General features: G+C 44.0%; 2 protein-coding genes across 2 annotated transcripts in view; both read right to left on the reverse strand.

The window, feature by feature from the left end:
• Positions 1-365: 365 nt before the first annotated feature.
• Positions 366-21,201, reverse strand: LOC132403426 (protein tyrosine phosphatase domain-containing protein 1-like). The gene is made up of 5 exons (XM_059986831.1): positions 21,113-21,201; positions 12,488-12,589; positions 11,597-11,677; positions 9,111-9,221; positions 366-1,615 (listed from the first exon to the last, which is right to left on the reverse strand). The coding sequence occupies exons 1-5, from the start codon at positions 21,182-21,184 to the stop codon at positions 1,466-1,468; spliced, it is 516 nt and encodes a 171-aa protein (XP_059842814.1). The 5' UTR covers positions 21,185-21,201; the 3' UTR covers positions 366-1,465.
• The window catches only part of zgc:77752 (uncharacterized protein LOC393862 homolog), a gene marked incomplete at its 3' end in the record, with an annotated part of 87,482 nt that continues 87,202 nt past the window's right edge, over positions 21,185-21,464 (reverse strand). Inside the window, exon 7 of the mRNA XM_059988468.1 lies at positions 21,185-21,256. Within this exon, the coding sequence (XP_059844451.1) occupies positions 21,185-21,256 (72 nt within the window). The remainder of the gene's footprint in view (positions 21,257-21,464) is intronic.

The following is a 21,464-nucleotide window of genomic DNA, read 5'->3' on the forward strand; positions in this document are numbered from 1 at the left end:
TTAACTGGTGTGATTAATGTCACACAGGCGGTGATGTAAGTCCTGAATTCTTAAACAGAGTTTTAATTTATTCAGGAAGGCAAGGATTGCTCACAGTGTCATTTTACAGCTTCATTGTTTATTCAATATTATGATTGACTTTGCAAATACGAGGCTGTGAGAGATTTAGTTGTCAGTACAGCTTTAGCATAATTCAGAAAATGAATGCAAAGGAATAATGTAAAATATATAAAATGATATTGAATTCTTTCTTTCAAAAATGCACAAAGTAACCAGTGTAAGCTTGTTTCTGTTACACATATGATGACTTCACTAACTGTAGGAAAGATGAACAGGAGACTACAATTCTATTTTTGTGTGCCAGGGTAGCATAGCAGTTGGCTTGAGCGACACTATTACAGCTCGGAGTTGGAGTTCAGGATTCAATCCCGATGTCCTCCCCACAGAATGTGTGGGTTTCCTCCGGGTGCCACAGTTTCCTCCCACAGCCCAAAGGTGTACCCAGTAGGTTAACTGGACATTGTAAATTAGTTAGGAGTTGCTGGGTAGTGTGGCTAAAGGGCCTGAAGTCCCTATTCCACCCAGTATCTCTAAATAAATATAAAAAATAAATTCTCACTGATTATCTCCTTGCAGTATGAGAAGAATAAAAACTGGGATTAATGCAGGATTCATGTGAATGAGTTGTCAGTGGCTGGTGCATACTTGATGGCTGAAGGTCCTGTTTCTGTGCCATATCTCCAGGTGGAGCAGAGGTTAAACACAGTGTGAATGCTTCAACACCACCCCAACAACCCCAACAACTATTCCCAGGAGTACAGTACAATTCAAATAGTGCAAATTCCCTCAACACCACCCCAACAACTATTCCCAGGATGAGTACAGCACAATTGAAATACAGTGTAAAGCACAAAGTGACAGACATAATGGATTCCCATGCAATGTTACTCCTTTTTCAAAGCAACCTCAGTCTATGCAATCCTGCTTCACCTATGGCTGTAACTATCCTTATCCAGTCACCACACCAGGGTGGTGAGGAGTAGACATACTGCAAGATATTGGGGTGAGATGTGGCATCATCAATCGCCTGACTCATTGCTTGCAAACCCAGAATTCAGAGCTGGAGAGGTAATACCAACTCACTTGAACTACTTGGAAAGGATTTAAACCCTATACATTCTGATACAGAGGTCCAACTGCTCCCACTAATCCAAAGGCTCAAACATTGACAAGGATGTTAGCTTAAAGAAATTTAAAACAAAAATGCCATTGTCATTCCTTATCTGTTTCCTTTTGTGAATGGCTTCTACTTGAAGGCATCTGTCCTATTTCGCTGCATTACCATTACTCATAACCACCCACCTTGCCTTTTCCTCCACCCTGTAGTCTAACGAAGTGCCAGATATTCCTGTTCTATGTGGCATCAGCTGGAAAGGTTTGTAGAATTCAGATGGAGATTTTGTTTTCATTTTCTCTTTGCATGTGAAGATAGCTTCACCAAAGTTGTTGTTCTCACTACACCTTTATTGAAGAGATAATGTGAATGTTTCTCCCTGATGATTATTTTCAGCTTTTGCGACAACGCCGTAAATTCTGCCGTGTTCTCTTCTCTGTTCTGAAACAATGAAGCAAAGTTAAGAAAGTTTGCCATTTTATTTAATAAACTGTGGTTCACATTGATGGGCACCTCATAATGGAGCATAGTTTCTCACTATGATGCACCAAGCCAAAGGCCAAAGAGCAAAACAGCAAGGTGAAAAGTCAAGGACCACTTGTGAAGGACAGCAGGTATGAATTCAAGCAACACACACAAAACACTGGTGGATTACAGCAGGCCAGGCAGCATCTATAGAGAGAAGCGGTCGACGTTTTGGGCTGAGACCCATCGTCAGGACTAACTGAAAGGAAAGATAGCAAGAGATCTTCGCATTTTCCCCTCCTACTCCTACTTTCAAATCTCTTGCTATCTTTCCTTTCAGTTAGTCCTGACAAAGGGTCTCAGCCTGAAACGTCGACAGTGCTTCTCCCTATAGATGCTGCCTGGCCTGCTGCATTCCACCAGCATTTTGTGTGTGTTGTTTGAATTTCCAGCATCTGCAGATTGCCTCGTGTTTGCTTTTTAAAGGTATGAATTCAAATGGATTTGGAACTGTGGAGGAAACAGAGCACCAAGAGGAAACCCACATGGTTATGGGGAGAACATACAAACTCCTTACAGATGGTGGTTGGAACTGAACTTGGATCACCAGCACTGTAAAGCGTTCCACTAACCAAATGCATAGAAAGGCAAGAGATAAACCAAATATGCTTCTAATTCACTGGTGCAACCCTGGTTCTCTTCTTGGTTATAAGACATAACTTGGTTAACGGCACCTCTGATTACAAAGCAATCACTTTTATCGCCACAACGATCCCACATACAATGACAGAATAATTGCTTTGGTCCTTTTGGGAGAGGGCAAAATGTTTATCTGGAGATCACAGACTCACAGAACACTACAGCACAGAAACAAGACCTTCAGCCCATCTAGTCCATGCCAAACCATTAATCTGCCTAGTCCCATCGACCTGCACCTGGACCATAACCCTCCATACCCCTCCAATCCATGTACCTACCCAAATTTCTCTTAAAAGTTGGAATCAAATCAGTACCCATCAATTCCACAATTAAAACTCTCTAGCTAAAGAAATTCCTCATCTCCATTATAAAAGGGCACCCCTCTATTATGAGGATGTGTCCTCTGATCTTATACTCTCCCATCATAGGAAACACCCTCTTAGCATCCACTCTATCAAGGCCTTTCACTATTTGATAGGTTTCAATAAGGTCACCCTCTTCTTCTGAGTTCTAGTGAATACAGGCCAGAACCATCAAAAGCTCTTCCTATGACAAGCCAAACAATCCTAGAATCACTGTCATGACAACACACACAAAATGCTGGTGGAACACAGCAGGCCAGGCAGCTGTCTATAAGGAGAAGCACTGTCAACGTTTCGGGCTGAGACCCTTCGTCAGGACTAACTGAAAGGAAAGATAGTAAGAGATCTGAAAGTAGTGGGGGGAGGGGGAAATGTGAAATGATAGGAGACCGGAGGGGGTGGGATGAAGCTAAGAGCTGGAAAGGTGATTGGCGAAAGTGATACCGAGCTGGAGAAGGGAAAGGATCATGGGATGGGAGGCCTCAGGAGAAAAAAAGGAGGGGAGGGGAGCACCAGAGGGAGATGGAGAACAGGCAAACAACTAAATATGTCAGGGATGGGGTAAGAAGGGGAGGAGGGGCATTAACGTAAGTTAGAGAAGTCTATGTTCATGCCATCAGGTTGGAGGCTACCCAGCCAGTATATAAGGTGTTGTTCCTCCAACCTTTCATGAAACTCCTTTAAACCCTCTCGGGTTTCAGCACATCTTTTCTAAGACAAGGGGACAAACCTCCTCACAATACTCCAAGTGAGGCCTCACCAGTGCTTTATAAAATCTTAACATTACAAGCTTGCTTTTATATTTTAGACCTCTTGAAATGAATGCTAACATTGCATTGGCCTTCCTCACCACAGACTCAACCTGCAGGTTAATCTATAGGGAATCCTGCCCAAGGACTCCCAAGGCCCTATGAGCCTCAGATTTTTGTATTTTGTCTCCATTTAGAAAATAGTCAAACTTTTCATTTCTTCTACCAAATTACATTACTGTACACTTTCCAACACTGTATTCCATCTGCCATTTCTTTGCCCATTCTCCTAAGCTGTCTAAGTCCTTCTGGAGCCTCTCTACTTGGTCAAAACTACCTGCCCCTCCACCTATCTCCATATCATATATAAACTTTGCAACGAAGCCATCAATTCCATCATCCAAATCATTAACATTTAATATAGAGTAATCTGTTACAACGCAGACCCTCTGTGGAACATTACTAGGCATCGGAAAACAGCCAGAAAAGGCTCCCCTTATTCCACTCCTTGCCTCCTGCCAATCAGCCACTGCTTTATCCATGCTAGAATCTTTCTTGTAGTATCATGGTCTCGTACCTTGTTAAGCAACCTCAAGTGCGGCATCTTGTCAAAAGCCTTCTGAAGATCAAAGTACACAACCTCAACCTATTCTCCATTGTCTATTCTGCTTGTTATTTCTCCATAGAATTCCAACAGATTTATCGGCAAGATTTTCCCTTGAGGAAACCATGCTGACTGTGGCCTATTTTATCATGTGCCTTCAAGCACCTTGAAACCTCGTCCTGAAAAATCCAACATCTTCCCAACTACTGAGGTCAGACTAACTGGCCTACAATTACCTTTCTTCTGCCTCTACACATTCTTGAAGAGTGGAGTGACATTTACAATTTTCCAGTTTTCTAGAACCATTGCAGAACCTAGTGATTCTTGAAAGATCGTTACTAATGCCTCCACGATCTCTTCAGCCACCTCTTTTAGAACCCTGGGGTGACAACATCTGATCCAGATGATTCAGATCTTTCAGTTTCCCAAGAACATTCTCTCTAGATATGGTAACTTCACACACTTCATGCCTCCTGACACTGGAACTTCCACCATACTGCTAGTGTCTTCCACAGTGAAGTCTGATGCAAAATACATATTCAGTTTGTCTGCCATGTTATTATCCCCCATTATCCACTCTCACCTCTCTTTTATACTTCATATATCTGATGAAACTTTTGGTGTCCGCTTTAATATTATTGGCCAGCTTACTTTCATATTCCATCTTTACCTTCTTAATGACTAATTTAGTTGTGATCTGTTGGTATTTAAAAGCTTCCCAATCCTCTAACTTCCCACTAATTTTTGCTCTATTATCTGTCTTCGCTTTGGCTTTTATGTTGACCTTGACTTGTCTTATTAGCCACAATTGTGTCATCTTTCCTTTAGAATACTTCTTCCTCTTTGGGATGTGTATATCCTCTGCCTTCCTAATTGCTTCCAGAAATTCCAGCCATTGCTGTTCTGCTGTCTTCCTGGCCAGAGTCCTTTTCCAATCAATTCTGGCCAACTCCTCTCTCATGCCTCTGTAATTCCCTTTACTCCACTGTAATACTGATACATCAGACGTCAGCTCCTTCTCAAACTTCAAGATGAATTTAATTTTACTATGATCACTTTATGGGTTCTTTTAGCTTAAGCTCTCTAATTAATTCTGGTTATTGCACAACACCCAACCCAGAATAGCTGACCCTCCAGTGGCTTCAACCACAAATGCCCTAAAAAAACCATCTCGTAGGCACTCTATAAATTGCCTGACCTATAATCCAGCACCAACCTGACTTTCCCAATCTACCTGCATGTTGAAGTACCCGACCACTATTGTAACATTGTCCTTTGGCATGCATTTTCTATCTCCCATTGTAATTTGTAGGCCATATCCTTACTTTTTGGGAGTCTGCTTCAACTCCCATCAGGGTCTTTTCACTTGGCAGATTCTTGGCTCTACCACAATGATTCAACACTTTCTGGCCCTGTGTCATGCTCTGTGCACATGACCAGGACACCCGGATGGCATGTTGCCTCCCAGGTGCCAAGGTCAGGGACATCTTGGATCGTGTCCACAACATTCTGGAGAGGGAGGGGGAGCAGCCAGATGTCTTGGTACATTTTGGTACTGATGACATAGGAAGGGAAAGCAATGAGATCCTGAAAAGAGATTTAGAGAGTGAAGTAGAGAGCTGTGAAGCAGGGCCTCCCGGGTAGTAATGCCTGGATTTCTGCCAGTACCACGTGCCAGTGAGGGTAGAAACCAGGATGATTCAGCAAACTAATGCAAGACTGAGAAGCTGGTGCAGGGGGCAGGGCGTCAGGTTCTTGGATCAATGGGATCTCTTCTGGAAGAGGTATGAGCTGTTCAAAAGTGACAGGTTGCACCTAAACCCCAGAGGGACCACGGGCAGGGTTGTTAGAGCTTTGGGGGGGGGGGGGTTAAACTAATTTGGTGGGGGGGATGGGAATTGGAGTGAAGGGACTCAGGATAGGATGGATGATAAAAATTAAAGATAGCGTGCAGTCAGATTCTCAAGAAGGGCAGGTAGATGATAGGACGTAATTGCAGGCAGCAAGGTATTAGTGCATTAGGAATGCAGAATCAAAAAGGGTAGCAAATATAATACCCAAAGTGTTATATCGCAATGCACAGAGTATAAGAAATAAGGTGGATGATCATGTTATACTTTTATTGATGGTTGGGTATGATGGGGCTATCACTGAATTGTGGCTGAAGGATGGTTGTAGTTGGGAGCTGAATGTCCAAGGTTACACATTATATCGGAGGGATAGGAAGGTAGGCAGAGGGGGTGGTGTGGCTCTGCTGGTAAAGAATGGCAGCAATTCAGTAGAAAGATGTGACAGAGGATCGGAAGATGTCAAATCCATGTGGGTTGAGTTGAGGAATTGCAAGGGTAAAATGACATTGATGGCAGTAATATATAGGCATCCAAACAGTAGCTGGGATGTGGACCACAGATTACAACAGGAAATAGAAAAGGTGAGTCAAAAGTGAAATGTTATGGTAGTCATGGAAGATTTCAACATGCTGGTTGATTGGAAAAATCAGGTTGGAAATTGATCTCAAGAGAGTTAGTTTGTTGAATGCCTATGAGATGGCTTTTTACAGCAGTTTGTCATTGAGCCTACTAGGGGATCAGCTATATTGGATTGGGTGTTATTTAATGAACCAGGGGTGATTAATGGAGCTTAAGGTAGAAGAACCCCTAGGAGGCAGTGATCACCATATGATTGAGTTCAACTTGAAATTTGATGGAGAAAAAGTAAAGTCTGACATAGCTGTATTTCAGTAGAGTAGAGGAAGTTACAGTGGTATGAGAGAGGAGTTGGCTAGCAAACAATATCAATGTGGATAGTAAAAGTTTTATCAAGTACATTAAAAAAAATAAGAGAGATGAGAGTGGACATGGGACCGCTAGAAAATGAGACAGGAGAAATAATAACAGGGGACAAGGAGATGGCAGATGAACTAAATGAGTATTTTACATCAGTCTTCACTGTGGAAGACACTAGCAGTGTGCCAGATTTGAAAGGTGTGAAGGAAGAGAAGTGGGGGCAATTACTATTACAAGGAAGAAGGTGCTCAAAAAGCTGGAAGACCTAAGGATACATAAGTCACCCGGACTAGATGGACTGCACCGTAGGTTTCTCAAAGAGGTAGCGATAGAGATTGTGGAGGCATTAGTAATGATCTTTCAAAAATCATTGGACTCTAGCCTAGTGCCTTAGGACTGGAAAATTGCAAATTTCTCTCCACTCTTTAAGAAAGCAGAAAGCCAGCAGAAAGGAAATTATAGCCCAGTCAGCCTGACCTCAGTGAACAGAAGATGTTGGAGCCAATTGTTAAGGATCAGATTATGGAATACTTGGTGACACAGAACAAGATAATACAAAGACAACATGGCTTCCTTGAGGGAAAATTCTGCCTGACAAAACCGTTGGAATTCTTTGAGGAGATTACAAGTAGGATAGATAAAGGGGATGCAGTGGATGGTGTATATTTGGAGTTTCAGGAGGCCTTTGACAAGGAGCCACACATGAGGCTGCTTACCAAGTTAGGAGCCCATGGTATTACAGGAAAGTTACTAACATGGTTAGAGCATTGGCTGATTGGTAGGAAGCAGCGAGTGGGAATTAAAGGATCCTCTTTTAATTCAGTTGACTGGTGGCATTCTGCAGGGGTCGGTGTTGCGACCATTTCTTTAATGCTGTATATCAATGACGGAGGAATTGATGGCTTTGTTGCCAAGTTTGCAGATGATACAAAGATTGGTGGGGGGCAGGTAGTGTTGAGGAAATAGGTAGGGTGCAGAAGAACTTGGACAGATTAGGAGAATGGGCAAGAGAGTGGCAGATGAAATACAATGTTGGAAAATGCATAGTCATGCATTTTGGTAGAAGCAATAAATGTGCAGAATGTTTTCTAAGTGTGGAGAAAATCCAAAAATCTGAGATGCAAAGGGACTTGGGAGTTCTTGTGCAGAGCATCCTAAAGGTTAATTTGCAGGTAGAGTCGGTGGTGAGGAAGGCAAATGCAATGTTAGCATTCATTTCAAGAGATCTAGAATACAAGAGCTGGGATGTGATGCTGTGGCATTATAAGGAGCTGGTGAGGCCTCACCTTGAGTATTGTGAACAGTTTTGGGCCCTTCATCTTGGAAAAAATGTGCTGACATTGAAGCCGGTTCAGAGGAGGTAAACAAAGATGATTCCAGAAATGAAAGGGCTTTCATACAAGAAACGTTAGATGGCTCTGGGTCTGTTCTCACTGTTTTTTAGAACGATGAGGGGGATCTCATTGAAACCTTGCGAATGTTGAAAGGCCTAGACAGAATAGATGTGGAAAGAATGTTTCCTATAGTGGGGGCATCCATTTAAAATAGTGATGCAAGAAATTTCTTTTGCCAGAGCATTGTGAACTTGTGGAATTTGTTATCACAGGCAACAGTGGAGGCCAGGTTGTTGGGGTATTTTTGGCTGAGCTTGATAAGTTCTTGCTTAGACATGGTATCAAAGGTTACAGGGAAAAGGACGGGGAGTGGGGCTGAAGAGGGAAAAAAGGATCAGCCATGATTGAGTGATGGAACAGTCTCAATGGGCCAATGGTCTAATTCTGCTCCTATGCCTGATGGTCTTATGCGCCGACTGCCCCGTTTGCTTCTTTTAAACTCTCTTCCTCTTACGCAATCCAATGTCTCCTCAGGACTGTCGTGTGAAAAATATCAGGTAAGATTCTGCACCTCTTCTGTGAAATATAATTACTGGCTATTTAACACAGACGTGAGTGGGCTGGTTAAATCTTCTTCTGAAAGACTGCCCAGCCATGCAGAACAACATGGAAACGAGTCGACCTAATCTGTGGGCTGAAGCTTTTGAATTTGCATTTGAAACTGTGATCCACTGAGCAAAAGATTGCACCCACAGTGAATTAAATTTCAGACCTTTGACAGTCGTCATTGTAAGAGCAAGCAGGCTTTCAATGCGTGGAAACTTGTGTCATTTCCCGTTACCTAAACGGAAATGAAAGACTGCAGAACTGAAACAGGAAGCCTATCCCACTGAGCTCCTGCTCCTTATCTGACGTGATGGGGGTTAAAAGTTCCTACCTGAGTCAGTGCTTGGATCAACCTGCGGATTATGGGATCTTCCAATGCAGAGGGCAATCCAGTAAACTTACTGATGCAATCCAAGATGCAGTTTATTGTTTCTTCCTGGCACTGAGAGATGAAAGAGTTGGAAAAAAGCATGGATCAGTCTGTGATGCAGAACCAATAAGCACTCATATTTCCAGATCTAGGCACAAGAAATGGACAAAAAAAAAAGCACGGCAGCAAAATCCCTGACAATTCCAACGTGTTAACGATTTGTCTCCAAGCAGCTCCCCATGGCCTCACAATGGGTGCAACCTCACCTTCCCCCTGACCTGCCTTTGTGGAGGTGGTCCAATTGGGGGCAAAGACCCCAAGAAGAGACCCAACATCACTTGGACCATAAAGCAGAGTAAGACTAGAAGGTACCAAACAAAAAATATACTGGACTTTAATTTCTATTCACGGTGCATGGTCCATGGGACAGCGGGGTCTGCAGAACCCCTGGAGAACAAATTGTTTCATTAACTCAAACATACAACTTAAGCACGTGAAAAGGAATATCCAAATTCATTCATCATCTCTGATTGTTCTGAGAGAAGTATTGGTGGTGAGCAGCCTTCTTGAACTTCTGTAGAATAGTAATTTATCAGGCGAGTCTTTAGGATTCCTGATGTTTCCACAATGGATCTGAGATTGTAAAACTTCATGGTTTATGCTGAGGGTTTGCAGGGCCACTCACATTATGATGTCTCACTATCTCTATTGGAAAAGACATTGCTGAGGATACCAGACACTGGATGAAGTTTACAAGTAACCCATACTTTGTCTGACCACGATGATTATTCAGGATTTATTCAATGTGCTAAATTCAGATTGATTAGTTGCCATGGTTAAATCTTAACCAGTATGCCTAATCTTAGTGCAGGTCTTTGTCTTACTAGTATAGAAACATAAGTACACTTTGTACTTCACAACCATAATTTTCTTCATGGAATCTGCTATTAGAGGGAATCAATTCACACGTACACACTCACACACAGTAACACACACACAGGCACTCAAACTATGGTGGGAAAGCTGTTGGAAAAAGATTCTTAGAGATAGGATCTATGGGCATTTAGAGAACCATGGTCTGATCAGAGACAGTCAGCATGGCTTTGTGAAGGGCAGATTGTGTCTAACAAGCCTGATAGAGTTCTTTGAGGAGGTGACCAGGCATATAGATGAGGATAGTGCAGTGGATGTGATCTACATGGATTTTAGTAAGGCATTTGACAAGGTTCCACACGGTAGGCTTATTCAGAAAGTCAGAAGGCATGGGATCCAGGGAAGTTTGGCCAGGTGGATTCAGAATTGGCTTGCCTGCAGAAGGCAGAGGGTCGTGGTGGAGGGAGTACATTCAGATTGGAGGGTTGTGACTAGTGGTGTCCCACAAGGATCTGTTCTGGGACCTCTACTTTTTGTGATTTTTATTAACGACCTGGATGTGGGGGTAGAAGGGTGAGTTGGCAAGTTTGCAGACGACACAAAGATTGGTGGTGTTGTAGATAGTGTAGAGGATTGTCGAAGATTGCAGAGAGACATTGATAGGATGCAGAAGTGGGCTGAGAAGTGGCAGATGGAGATTAACCCGGAAAAGTGTGAGGTGGTACACTTTGGAAGGACAAACTCCAAGGCAGAGTACAAAGTAAATGGCAGGATACTTGGTAGTGTGGAGGAGCAGAGGGATCTGGGGGTACATGTCCATAGATCCCTGAAAGGTGCCTCATAGGTAGATAGGGTAGTTAAGAAAGCTTATGGGGTGTTAGCTTTAATAAGTTGAGGGATAGAGTTTAAGAGACGCGATGTAATGATGCAGCTCTATAAAACTCTGGTTAGGCCACACTTGGTGTGCTGTGTCCAGTTCTGGTCACCTCACTATAGGAAGGATGTGGATGCATTGGAAAGGGTACAGAGGAGATTTACCAGGATGCTGCCTGGTTTAGAGAGTATGGATTATGATCAGAGATTAAGGGAGCTAGGGCTTTACTCTTTGGAGAGAAGGAGGATGAGAGGAGACATGATAGAGGTGTACAAGATATTAAGAGGAATAGACAGAGTGGACAGCCAGTGCCTCTTCCCCAGGACACCACTGCTCAGTACAAGAGGACATGGCTTTAAGGTAAGGGGAGGGAAGTTCAAGGGACATATTAGAGGAAGGTTTTTCACTTAGTGGTTGGTGCGTGGAATGCACTGCCTGAGTCAGTGGTGGAGGCAGATACACTAGTGAAGTTTAAGAGACTACTAGACAGGTATATGGATGAATTTAAGGTGGGGGGTTATATGGGAGGCAGGGTTTGAGGGTCGGCACAACATTGTGGGTCGAAGGGCCTGTAATGTGCTGTACTATGCTATGTTCTATGTTCAAACTGTGAGATCAATCCTGAGGTTTAAATAATCTCAGACATCTGCACAAAATCAGGGTCACGAGGTGCATCAACCCAACTTTAAGAAGCACCCACCTTTTCCAAACCCCACAGATTATGCTTGTCTGTTGGTTTTGTCAACAGTGCCACCACATCGTCTGGTCTCAGCACTGGCTCCTGTGAGGGGAATGAAGGTTCGTCAGCAGCAAGTCAAGAGGCCAGTCCAATCCCATTCATTCTCTCACCCTCTCTCTGTCTCCCATCCCTTCTCCCCAATTTCCTTTCCTCTTTCCCAATGAAGCAGGCTCCTCCTGTGGATACAGTCCTTGCTCTGTACCGCTTCACCCTGTCCGTGTGTGTGAATTGACCTGCACAGACTCACAACTTGAATGGACCAACGAAACAGGCAGATTCCGCCAAGCATGGGCAGTAGGGGGATTTATTTGTTGTGTTACAGGGTGGGAAGTATAGAATCATGAACCAGTAAACAGGAGCCCACATCCCATTAGTACACTTTGACAGCTTGAGTTTAATTAATTTATTGAGATTCTGTGCAGAGTAGGCCATTCCGGCCCTTTGAGCCATGTTGCTCAGCAACCCTGGATTGAATCCCAACCTAACCATGGGGCAATTTACAATGGCCAATTAACCAACCAACCGGGACGTCTTAGGACTGAGGGAGGAAAGCAGAGCACCAGGAGGAAACCCTCGTGGTCACAGGTGGAACATACAAAAACAGCAGTGGTGATGGAACCCAGGTTGCTGGTACTGGGAAGTGTTGCACTAATCACTACGCTACTGTGCTGCTCCCTGATTTTCCAAAAGCAGGAAATAAAAAAGTAGGGAAACATTACCGATAAATTTGGGACTTCCTTCTGAACCCTGAAGGGTAAAATTTAGGGCGAATGCAGAAATGTTGGTGTGGCGGACTGTAAGGAAGAACCAGAGCAAATCTGCAGCAATTCTAGGCTGTCTTTTACTACTGACCCTGAGATGTTCCAGCCAGCACCACATCAGTGCACTGAGAATCCTGGGGTCTTCCTCTGCACCCAGTCGGCCCCAAGCCCCTTCGTTCTCATTCAGCTCCACCTTGAAGAGAAGCGGAAAGAACACAGGCATTACAGTATGGAATGCACTGCCTCGGAAGGCAGTGGAGGCCAATTCTCTGGATGCTTTCAAGAAGGAGCTAGATAGGAATCTTATGGATAGGGGAATCAAGGGATATGGGGACAAGGCAGGAACCGGGTATTGATAGTAGATGATCAGCCATGATCTCAAAATGGCGGTGCAGGCTCCAAGGGCCGAATGGTCTACTTCTGCGCCTATTGTCTATAAATCTAACACAGGTTAGAACTGGATGACTGAGGGGATGGAGAGAGAGGCAAAGGAGAAGTCTGACACTGAGATAATGAAAGAGAGAGATGGGGAGAAAAGGAGAGTGCAAATAGAAAGAGGGGCAGGAAGACTGGCAGAATGAGCTTCCCAATCCTGACAAAGGGCTTATGACTGGAAATATTAATCCTGTTTCACACTCCCCAGATACAGCCTGGCCTGCTCTGTGTTCCAGCTATTTTTATTGTCATTTACAGAATGAGAGGCAGAAAGGAAGAGGGAGAGAGGTGGTGAGGGGAGGGGGGCAGAGGGGGATAGGAGGTTGAGGAGGAGGGTGGAAAGAGCATGGAGGGGGTGGGGAAAGAACGGAGAGGGGCAAGTGTGTGGTAGAGGTGCACGGGAGGGGAGGGGGGGAATGCATATTCCCTCAGTAATGTGAATTCAATTATCTGGGTGGTGTTACTTAATTCCAGGCATTCTATCAGAGTTTAGAATACTTCAGAGAGCATGCTTCGAAAGGGTAACGTGCATTATCGAAAGATGTGAGAGACAGGATTAACTGTAGAACAGCCTGGGCTGCAGAGTGCTATTACCAGGGTGGTTTACAGGTTAGAACAAGGTATGAAATCTGGGAGCTGTGTTGGCTAAGCACAACCTATCCACAGCACCTATTCCCGACATTATTTTCTTCTGCTTCATTGAGCCCTTATGGGACAAATTAAAATCCCCACATTGCTATCAGCTGATATCGAACATTCGCACAAACACGAGGAAATCTGCAGCTGCTGGAAAATTCAAGCAAGGGTCTCGGCCCAAAACGTTGACTGTACTTCTTCCTATAGATGCTTCTTGGCCTGCTGTGTTCCACCAGCATTTTGTGTGTGTTGAACATTTGCAGCTGGCTTATTGCGATCTCTGGTGAGGCCAACAGAGGGAGCTATGCCCCGGGAGAAGCATGGATTTCAAGTGGAAAGTAGAAAGCGTTCTTCAAACAGGTGTGGAACACGTTCCTTTCAAACATTAGGCAGTTCAACCAGCTGTCATTCTGGTCCAACCTCAAATCTTTCCTTGCCTATTGTTCCACAGATATACAGGGCATCAGCATCCAATGCATTGATGGTTGGATTGCATTAATTAGTATTTAGTGCTGAGATTCCAGGGTCCTCTTCATCTTCATCCTTAGCTTTAATCTCCATGAATACAAGAGCAACCATGCTTTCTTTCTCGTGCATAACGCTTTACACATCTCTGACTATAAACAATACCGTAGGTGTACTGTATATCAGTCTACAGCAGACCCAGGCAGGCAGAAAAGCTCCAGTGACTGGGAGATTTAGAGCCAAAGTTACTTGATATTGCTGAGCCGCGAAATTTAGAACACTCTATGCCCAAAATAACATTATTTTTCCTTTAAAAAAATCAAGCGGAGTGTAAGTTAAGAGGGATTTCCAGCAGATCTGAAAGTAATCCGGCAAGAGGCAGAGCTGCAGGGTGAAGCCGCAGGAGGGCTTTGCACAGTTCACCCCGGTGAATAGAACATCTTCTCAAGACAGATGGTAACACGTGCATTACAAACCGCATCACTACTAGCAAAGGGAAGATTTATAATTATACAGAATCATTTACACCCCACTTCCCACTGCTCTTTCAGGACAGCCCAAAAAGTATTTTTTAGTCAATGAGGTGCACTTGAACTACAATCATGCTCGAACTGTAGGAAATGTGCCAGCCAGTATGGGCACAGGAAATGTCCATAATGTTTTCATGGCCAGAGAAACTATTATAGCTACGATACCTGCAAGAATAAAATATCGAATCTGTACTCAAGTCAGCACCCACCAAAAAGGGGAGCTCAAAGGAATACGGCAGACTGGAGCTGGAAGCATGAGGCTGCATGAAGTTAATGCAGACTGTGTGGGCGAACTAGGAACCAGAATAGTCAGAGCTAAGATGCGACTAATGTGCAGCTGCAAATGGTCGCAGGGTGATGTGTGGAGAACAGTGATTCAAAGTAGTTCACCAAATGTAGAGAAGGAAGCTGGCACAACAAGATTAGACAGAACAATGGTGAGACATGGGAGCAGATGGTGAAGGGCTGGCATAGACATAATGGGCTGATGGGCCTTTCCTGTGCTGTATGACTCTAAAATTCTTTAACAATTCTAGAAAGGGTGAAGCAGCATAGAGTCTAATAGGAGCTAAAACTAATACGGCAGGTTGTATTTCATATAACTATATAACAATTACAGCATGGAAACAGGCCATCTCGGCCCTTCTAGTCCGTGCCGACACTTACACTCACCTAGTCCCACTGGCCCGCACTCAGCCCATAACCCTCCATTCCTTTCTTATCCATGTACCTATCCAATATTACTTTAAATGACAATACCGAACCTACCTCTATCACTTCTACTGGAAGCTCATTCCACACAGCTACCACTCTCTGAGTAAAGAAATTCCCCCTCATGTTACCCTTAAACTTTTGCCCCCAACTCTCAAATCATGTCCTCTTGTTTGAATCTCCCCTGCTCTCAATGGAAAAGCCTATCCATGTCAACTCGATCTATCACCCTCATTATTTTAAATACCTCTATCAAGTCCCCCCTCAACCTTCTACGCTTCAAAGAATAAAGACCTAACTTGTTCAACCTTTCTCTGTAACTTAGGTGCTGAATCCCATTTAACATTCTATTAAATCTTCTCTGTACTCTCTCTATTTTGTTGATATCTTTCCTATAAGTCGGTGACCAGAACAGTACACAATACTCCAAATTCGGCCTCACCAATGCCTTGTACAACTTTAACATTACATCCCAACTCCTATACTCAATGCTCTGATTTATAAAGGCTAGCATACCAAAAGCTTTCTTCACCACCCTATCCACATGAGATTCCACCTTCAGGGAACTATGCACCATTATTCCTAGATCACTCTGTTCTACTGCATTCTTCAATGTCCTGCTATTTAACATGTATGTCCTATTTGGATTATTCCTACCAAGATGTAGCACCTCACACTTATCAGCATTAAACTCCATCTGCCATCATTCAGCCCACTCTTCTAATTGGCCTAAATCTCTCTGCAAGCTTTGAAAACCTACTTCATTATCCACAATGCCTCCTACCTTAGTATCATGTACATAATTACTAATCCAATTTACCACCCCATCATCCAGATCATTAACGTATATGACAAACAACACTGGACCCAATACAGATCCCTGAGGCATACCACTAGTCACCTGCCTCCAACCTGACAAACAGTTATCCACCACTACTCTCTGGCATCTCCCATCCAGCCACTGTTGAATCCATATTAATACCTAACGACTGAACCTTCTTAACTAACCTTCCATGTGGAACTTTGTCAAAGGCCTTGCTGAAGTCCATATTGACAACATCCACTGCTTTACCCTCGTCAACTTTCCTCATAACCTCTTCAAAAAATTCAATAAGATTTTTCAAACATGATCTTCCACGCACAAATCCATGTTGACTGTTCCTAATCAGACCTTGTCTATCCAGGTAATTATATATACCATCTCTAAGAATACTTTCCATTAATTTACCCATCAACTGAATCTGAAAGGGTATAGAGGGAATATAGATCAAGTGGATTTGAAAGGGTATAGAGGGAATATAGATCAAGCGGATCTGAGAGGGTATGGAGGATATATAGATCAAGCAGACCTGAATGGAATACAGCAAGCTGTGGTCAAACAGACCTGAAAATGTGAAGGGAGCAATGACTTCAAGCAGAGATTGATTCTGTACATCTTCTGATAATTCTTCACACTATGACTAGAAATCCTTCATCAGCCTGCCATTTTACCACGGTCATTATAACCATCCTTTTACGAGAAAAGGAAAGACTTGCATTTATATGATGCCTTTAACAGCTCCTTCAGGGCAGCCAAAATGAATTACAGCCAATTAAATGCTTTTGAAATACAGTCATTGTTGAAATGTAGGAAATATGCCAGGCAATTTGCACATCAGAATCCTCCAAAATGTGGTCAACACACACAAAATGCTGGAGGAACTCAGCGGGCCAGGCGGTACCAATGGAAAATTTTCCATCGATGTTGCCTGGCCTGCTGAATTCCTCCAGCATTTTGTGTGTGTTACTCAGATTTCCAGCATCTGCAGGTTTTCTCTTGTTCACAATGTGGTAATGGCCAGATAAGCCACTTTAGAATTAATAGCCTTAACACATGGCCGAACTCCTCTGCTGTTCAAAATAGTGCCTGGGAGTCTTTATGAGAGACAGTAAGCAGTCAGAGAGAGAGAGAGAGAGAGGGCATTTTGATATTTCTCTGTCTGACAAAAAGAGTTCAACACATCCTTCGAACATTGACTGCATCAGCCAGCATCCTCTCCTCATCCACTCTATCAAGGCCTTACAGCATTCGATGGATTTCAATGAGGTCACCCGTCTTTCTTCTGAATTCCAGTGAATACAGGCTCAGAGCCATCAAACACTCTTCATGTGACAAGCCATTCAATCCTGGAATCACTTCAATGAACCTCCTTTGAATCCTCTCTAGTTTCAGCACATGGGACCTGGAACTGCTCACAGTAGATTAAGTGAGGCCTCACCAGTGCTTTATAGAGTCTCAACATTACATCATTGATTTTATATTCTAGTCTTCTTGAAATGAATGCTAACATTGCATTTGCCTTCCTCACCACCAAATTAAACTTTAGGAAATCCTGAACAAAGACTCCCAAGTCCCTTTGCACCTCAATTTTTTGTATTTTCTCTCCGTTAGTCAACCCTTTCATTTCTTCTACCAAAGTGCATGACCGTACATTTCAAAACATTGTATTTATCTGCCATTTCTTTGCCCATTCTCCTAATCTGTGCAAGTCCTTCTGTAGCCTCTCTCCTTCCACAGAACTACCTGCCCCTTCACCTATCTTCACATCATCTGCAAACTTTGCTACAAAGCCATTAAGCCCATCATCCAAATCATTGACATATAATATAAAATGAATTGGTCCCAACACAGACCCCTGTGGAACACCACTAGTGACTGGAAGTCAGCCAGAAAAGGCTCCCTTTATTCCCACTCTTTGCCTCCTGCCAATCAGCCACTGCTTTATCCATGTTAGAATCTTTCCTGTAATACTATAGGCTCATAGCTTGTTAAGCAGCCTCATGTGTGGCACCTTGTCAAAATCCTTCTGAAAATCCAAGTACGCACCATCAACCGATTCTCCTTTGTCTATCCTGCTTGTTATTTCTTCAAAGAATTCCATCAGATTTGTTAGGCAAGATTTTCCCTGGAGGAAACCATGCTGACTATGGCCTATTTTATCATGTACCTCCAAGTAACCTGAGACCTCATCCTTTATAATCAACTCCAATACCTTCCCAACTACTGAGGTCAGACTAACTGGCCTACAATTTCCTTTCTTCTGCCTTGCTTCCTTCTTGAAGAGTTGATTAATTTTTGCAATTTTCCAGTCTTCTGGAACCATTGCAGAAACTAGCGATTCTTGAAAGATCATTTACTAATGCCTCCATGATTTCTTCAGCCACATCTTTCAGAACTCTGGGGTGTAAACCATCTGGTCCAGGTGACCTACCGACCTTCAGACCTTTCAGATTCCCAAGAATCTTCTCTCTAGTTATGGCAACTTCACACACTTCATGCTCCCTGACACTTGGAACTTCCACCATACTGCTAATGTCTTCCACAGTGAAAACTGATGCAAAATACTTATTCAGTTTGTCCACCATTCTGTTGTCCCCCATCACTACCACTCCAGCATCATTTTCCAGTGGTCCAACTTCCACTCTCACCTCTCTTTTACACTTTACATATCTAAAGAAACTTTTGTTATTCTCTTTAATATTACTGGCTAGCTTACTCTTGTTTTCCATCTTTACCTTTTTAATGTTTTTTTTAAGTTAACCGGCTGGCTTTTAAAAGCTTCCCAGTCCTCTAACTTCCCACTAATTTTTGCTCTATTATATGCCCCCACTTTGGTTTTTGTGTTGGCTTTGACTTCTCTTGTTAGCCATGAATTAAAATATCAGAATGAGAATGGGAAGTGGAATTAAAATGGGTGGCCACCAGGTGATCCTGTTTCTTGTGGCAGACAAAGTGAAGGTTCTCAGTGAAGCGGTCTCCCAATCTGCACCGGGTCTCACTGATATACAGGAGGCCACACCTGGAGCACCAGACATAGTAGACGACCCCAATAGACTTGCAGGTGATGTTGTTTCACCTGGAAAGATTTTTTAGGGTCCCAATCACCACCCATTCCAATTCTACATCCCATCCCATGGCTTCCTCAACAGCACAATGAGGCCGGACTCAGGGCGGAGAAGCAACACCTTACATTCCAAATGGGTAGCATCCAACCTGATGGCATGAACATCTATTTATTGAACTTACTTACTGTAATTGTGCCCTCTCTCTCTCGTTTTACCATTCCCCTCTCCTCTTTCCCTCCCTCACCTTATCTCCTTACCTACCCATCACCTCCCTCTGGTGCCCTTCCCTTTCTTCCATGGTCCTCTATCTTCTCCTGTCAGATTCATCCTTCTCCAGCCCTTTACCTCTTTCACCAATAAACTTCCCAGCTCTTCACTTCACCCGCCCCCCCCACTCCTGTATTCACCTGCCACCGTGTACATCTTCCTCCCCTCCCCCCACCTTTTTACTCTGACTTCTCCCCTTCCTTTCCAGTCCTGACAAAAGGCCTTGGCTCAAAACATCGACTGTTCATTCTTTTCCAGAGATGCTGCATGGCCTGCTGGGCTCCCCCAGGAATACAACAGGTTGCTGCTCGAGCGGACTGGAGGGATTTCCGGCAAACCGGAAAAAGTAATGCCCCAATAGATCGTGTGTGTGGAATTCAGTGTACAAGGTAGGGGAAAGGATGAGCAGGCTGAGATGGCACAGCAAAACGACAACCAACTGCAAGGGCACTGAGGCAGCAGCACAGGGCAAGCAGGATGATCTGAAATGTGTAGAGGCAGCAGCACAGGGCAAGCAGGATGATCTGAAATGTGTAGAGGCAGCAGCACAGAGCAAGCAGGATGATCTGAAATGTGTAGAGGCAGCAGCACAGGGCAAGCAGGATGATCTGAAATGTGTAGAGGCAGCAGCACAGAGCAAGCAGGATGATCTGAAATGTGTAGAGGCAGCAGCACAGGGCAAGCAGGATGATCTGAAATGTGTAGAGGCAGCAGCACAGAGCAAGCAGGATGATCTGAAATGTGTAGGGCAGGATGATCTGAAATGTGTAGAGGCAGCAGCACAGAGCAAGCAGGATGATCTGAAATGTGTAGGGCAGGATGATCTGAAATGTGTAGAGGCAGGATGATCTGAAATGTGTAGAGGCAGCAGCACAGAGCAAGCAGGATGATCTGAAATGTGTAGAGGCAGCAGCACAGGGCAAGCAGGATGATCTGAAATGTGTAGAGGCAGCAGCACAGGGCAAGCAGGATGATCTGAAATGTGTAGAGGCAGGATGATCTGAAATGTGTAGAGGCAGGAGCACAGGGCAAGCAGGATGATCTGAAATGTGTAGAGGCAGCAGCACAGGGCAAGCAGGATGATCTGAAATGTGTAGAGGCAGCAGCACAGGGCAAGCAGGATGATCTGAAATGTGTAGAGGCAGCAGCACAGGGCAAGCAGGATGATCTGAAATGTGTAGAGGCAGCAGCACAGGGCAAGTAGGATGATCTGAAATGTGTAGGGCAGGATGATCTGAAATGTGTAGAGGCAGCAGCACAGAGCAAGCAGGATGATCTGAAATGTGTAGAGGCAGCAGCACAGGGCAAGCAGGATGATCTGAAATGTGTAGAGGCAGCAGCACAGAGCAAGCAGGATGATCTGAAATGTGTAGGGCAGGATGATCTGAAATGTGTAGAGGCAGCAGCACAGGGCAAGCAGGATGATCTGAAATGTGTAGAGGCAGGAGCACAGGGCAAGCAGGATGATCTGAAATGTGTAGAGGCAGCAGCACAGGGCAAGCAGGATGATCTGAAATGTGTAGAGGCAGCAGCACAGGGCAAGCAGGATGATCTGAAATGTGTAGAGGCAGCAGCACAGAGCAAGCAGGATGATCTGAAATGTGTAGAGGCAGCAGCACAGGGCAAGCAGGATGATCTGAAATGTGTAGAGGCAGGAGCACAGGGGATGAGGCAGATACAAGGCTGATAAATAGGATTAATGTACATAGTGCAAAGACAGCATGGGTGAAAGGCCTGTTTCCACATTTCAATATGTTGATGAGAAGAGATCATCCAGTGTTCACTACCTGCCAGAGATGGACTTTAGTCGACAAGTCATTGTCTAGTTCTGGTCCCTCAGACATTGCTCTGGCAACCATTTCCAGGAAAAAGCCATAGCCATCTGTTTTTCTGATATGTTCTTTCACTGAGAGGCTCCCATGGACTTTCCCCTAAAGAGTAAAGACAGAACAATAGACATTAAGTGTTGTGAGTGGTTTGTGAACAGACTTTTAGGCCACACCTCACATCTGTCACAAAAACTCAGCTAGGAACTCATGGACTGGTACTCCCTTAAGCCTTCAAGCAGTGAGCTCTCAATGTGACACACTGCCACAACTTTTCACAGATAGCTGGAGCATAGATTGAGACAAATATGTG

Source organism: Hypanus sabinus, chromosome 13, assembly GCF_030144855.1.
Source record: "Hypanus sabinus isolate sHypSab1 chromosome 13, sHypSab1.hap1, whole genome shotgun sequence".
NCBI lineage: Eukaryota > Metazoa > Chordata > Chondrichthyes > Myliobatiformes > Dasyatidae > Hypanus > Hypanus sabinus.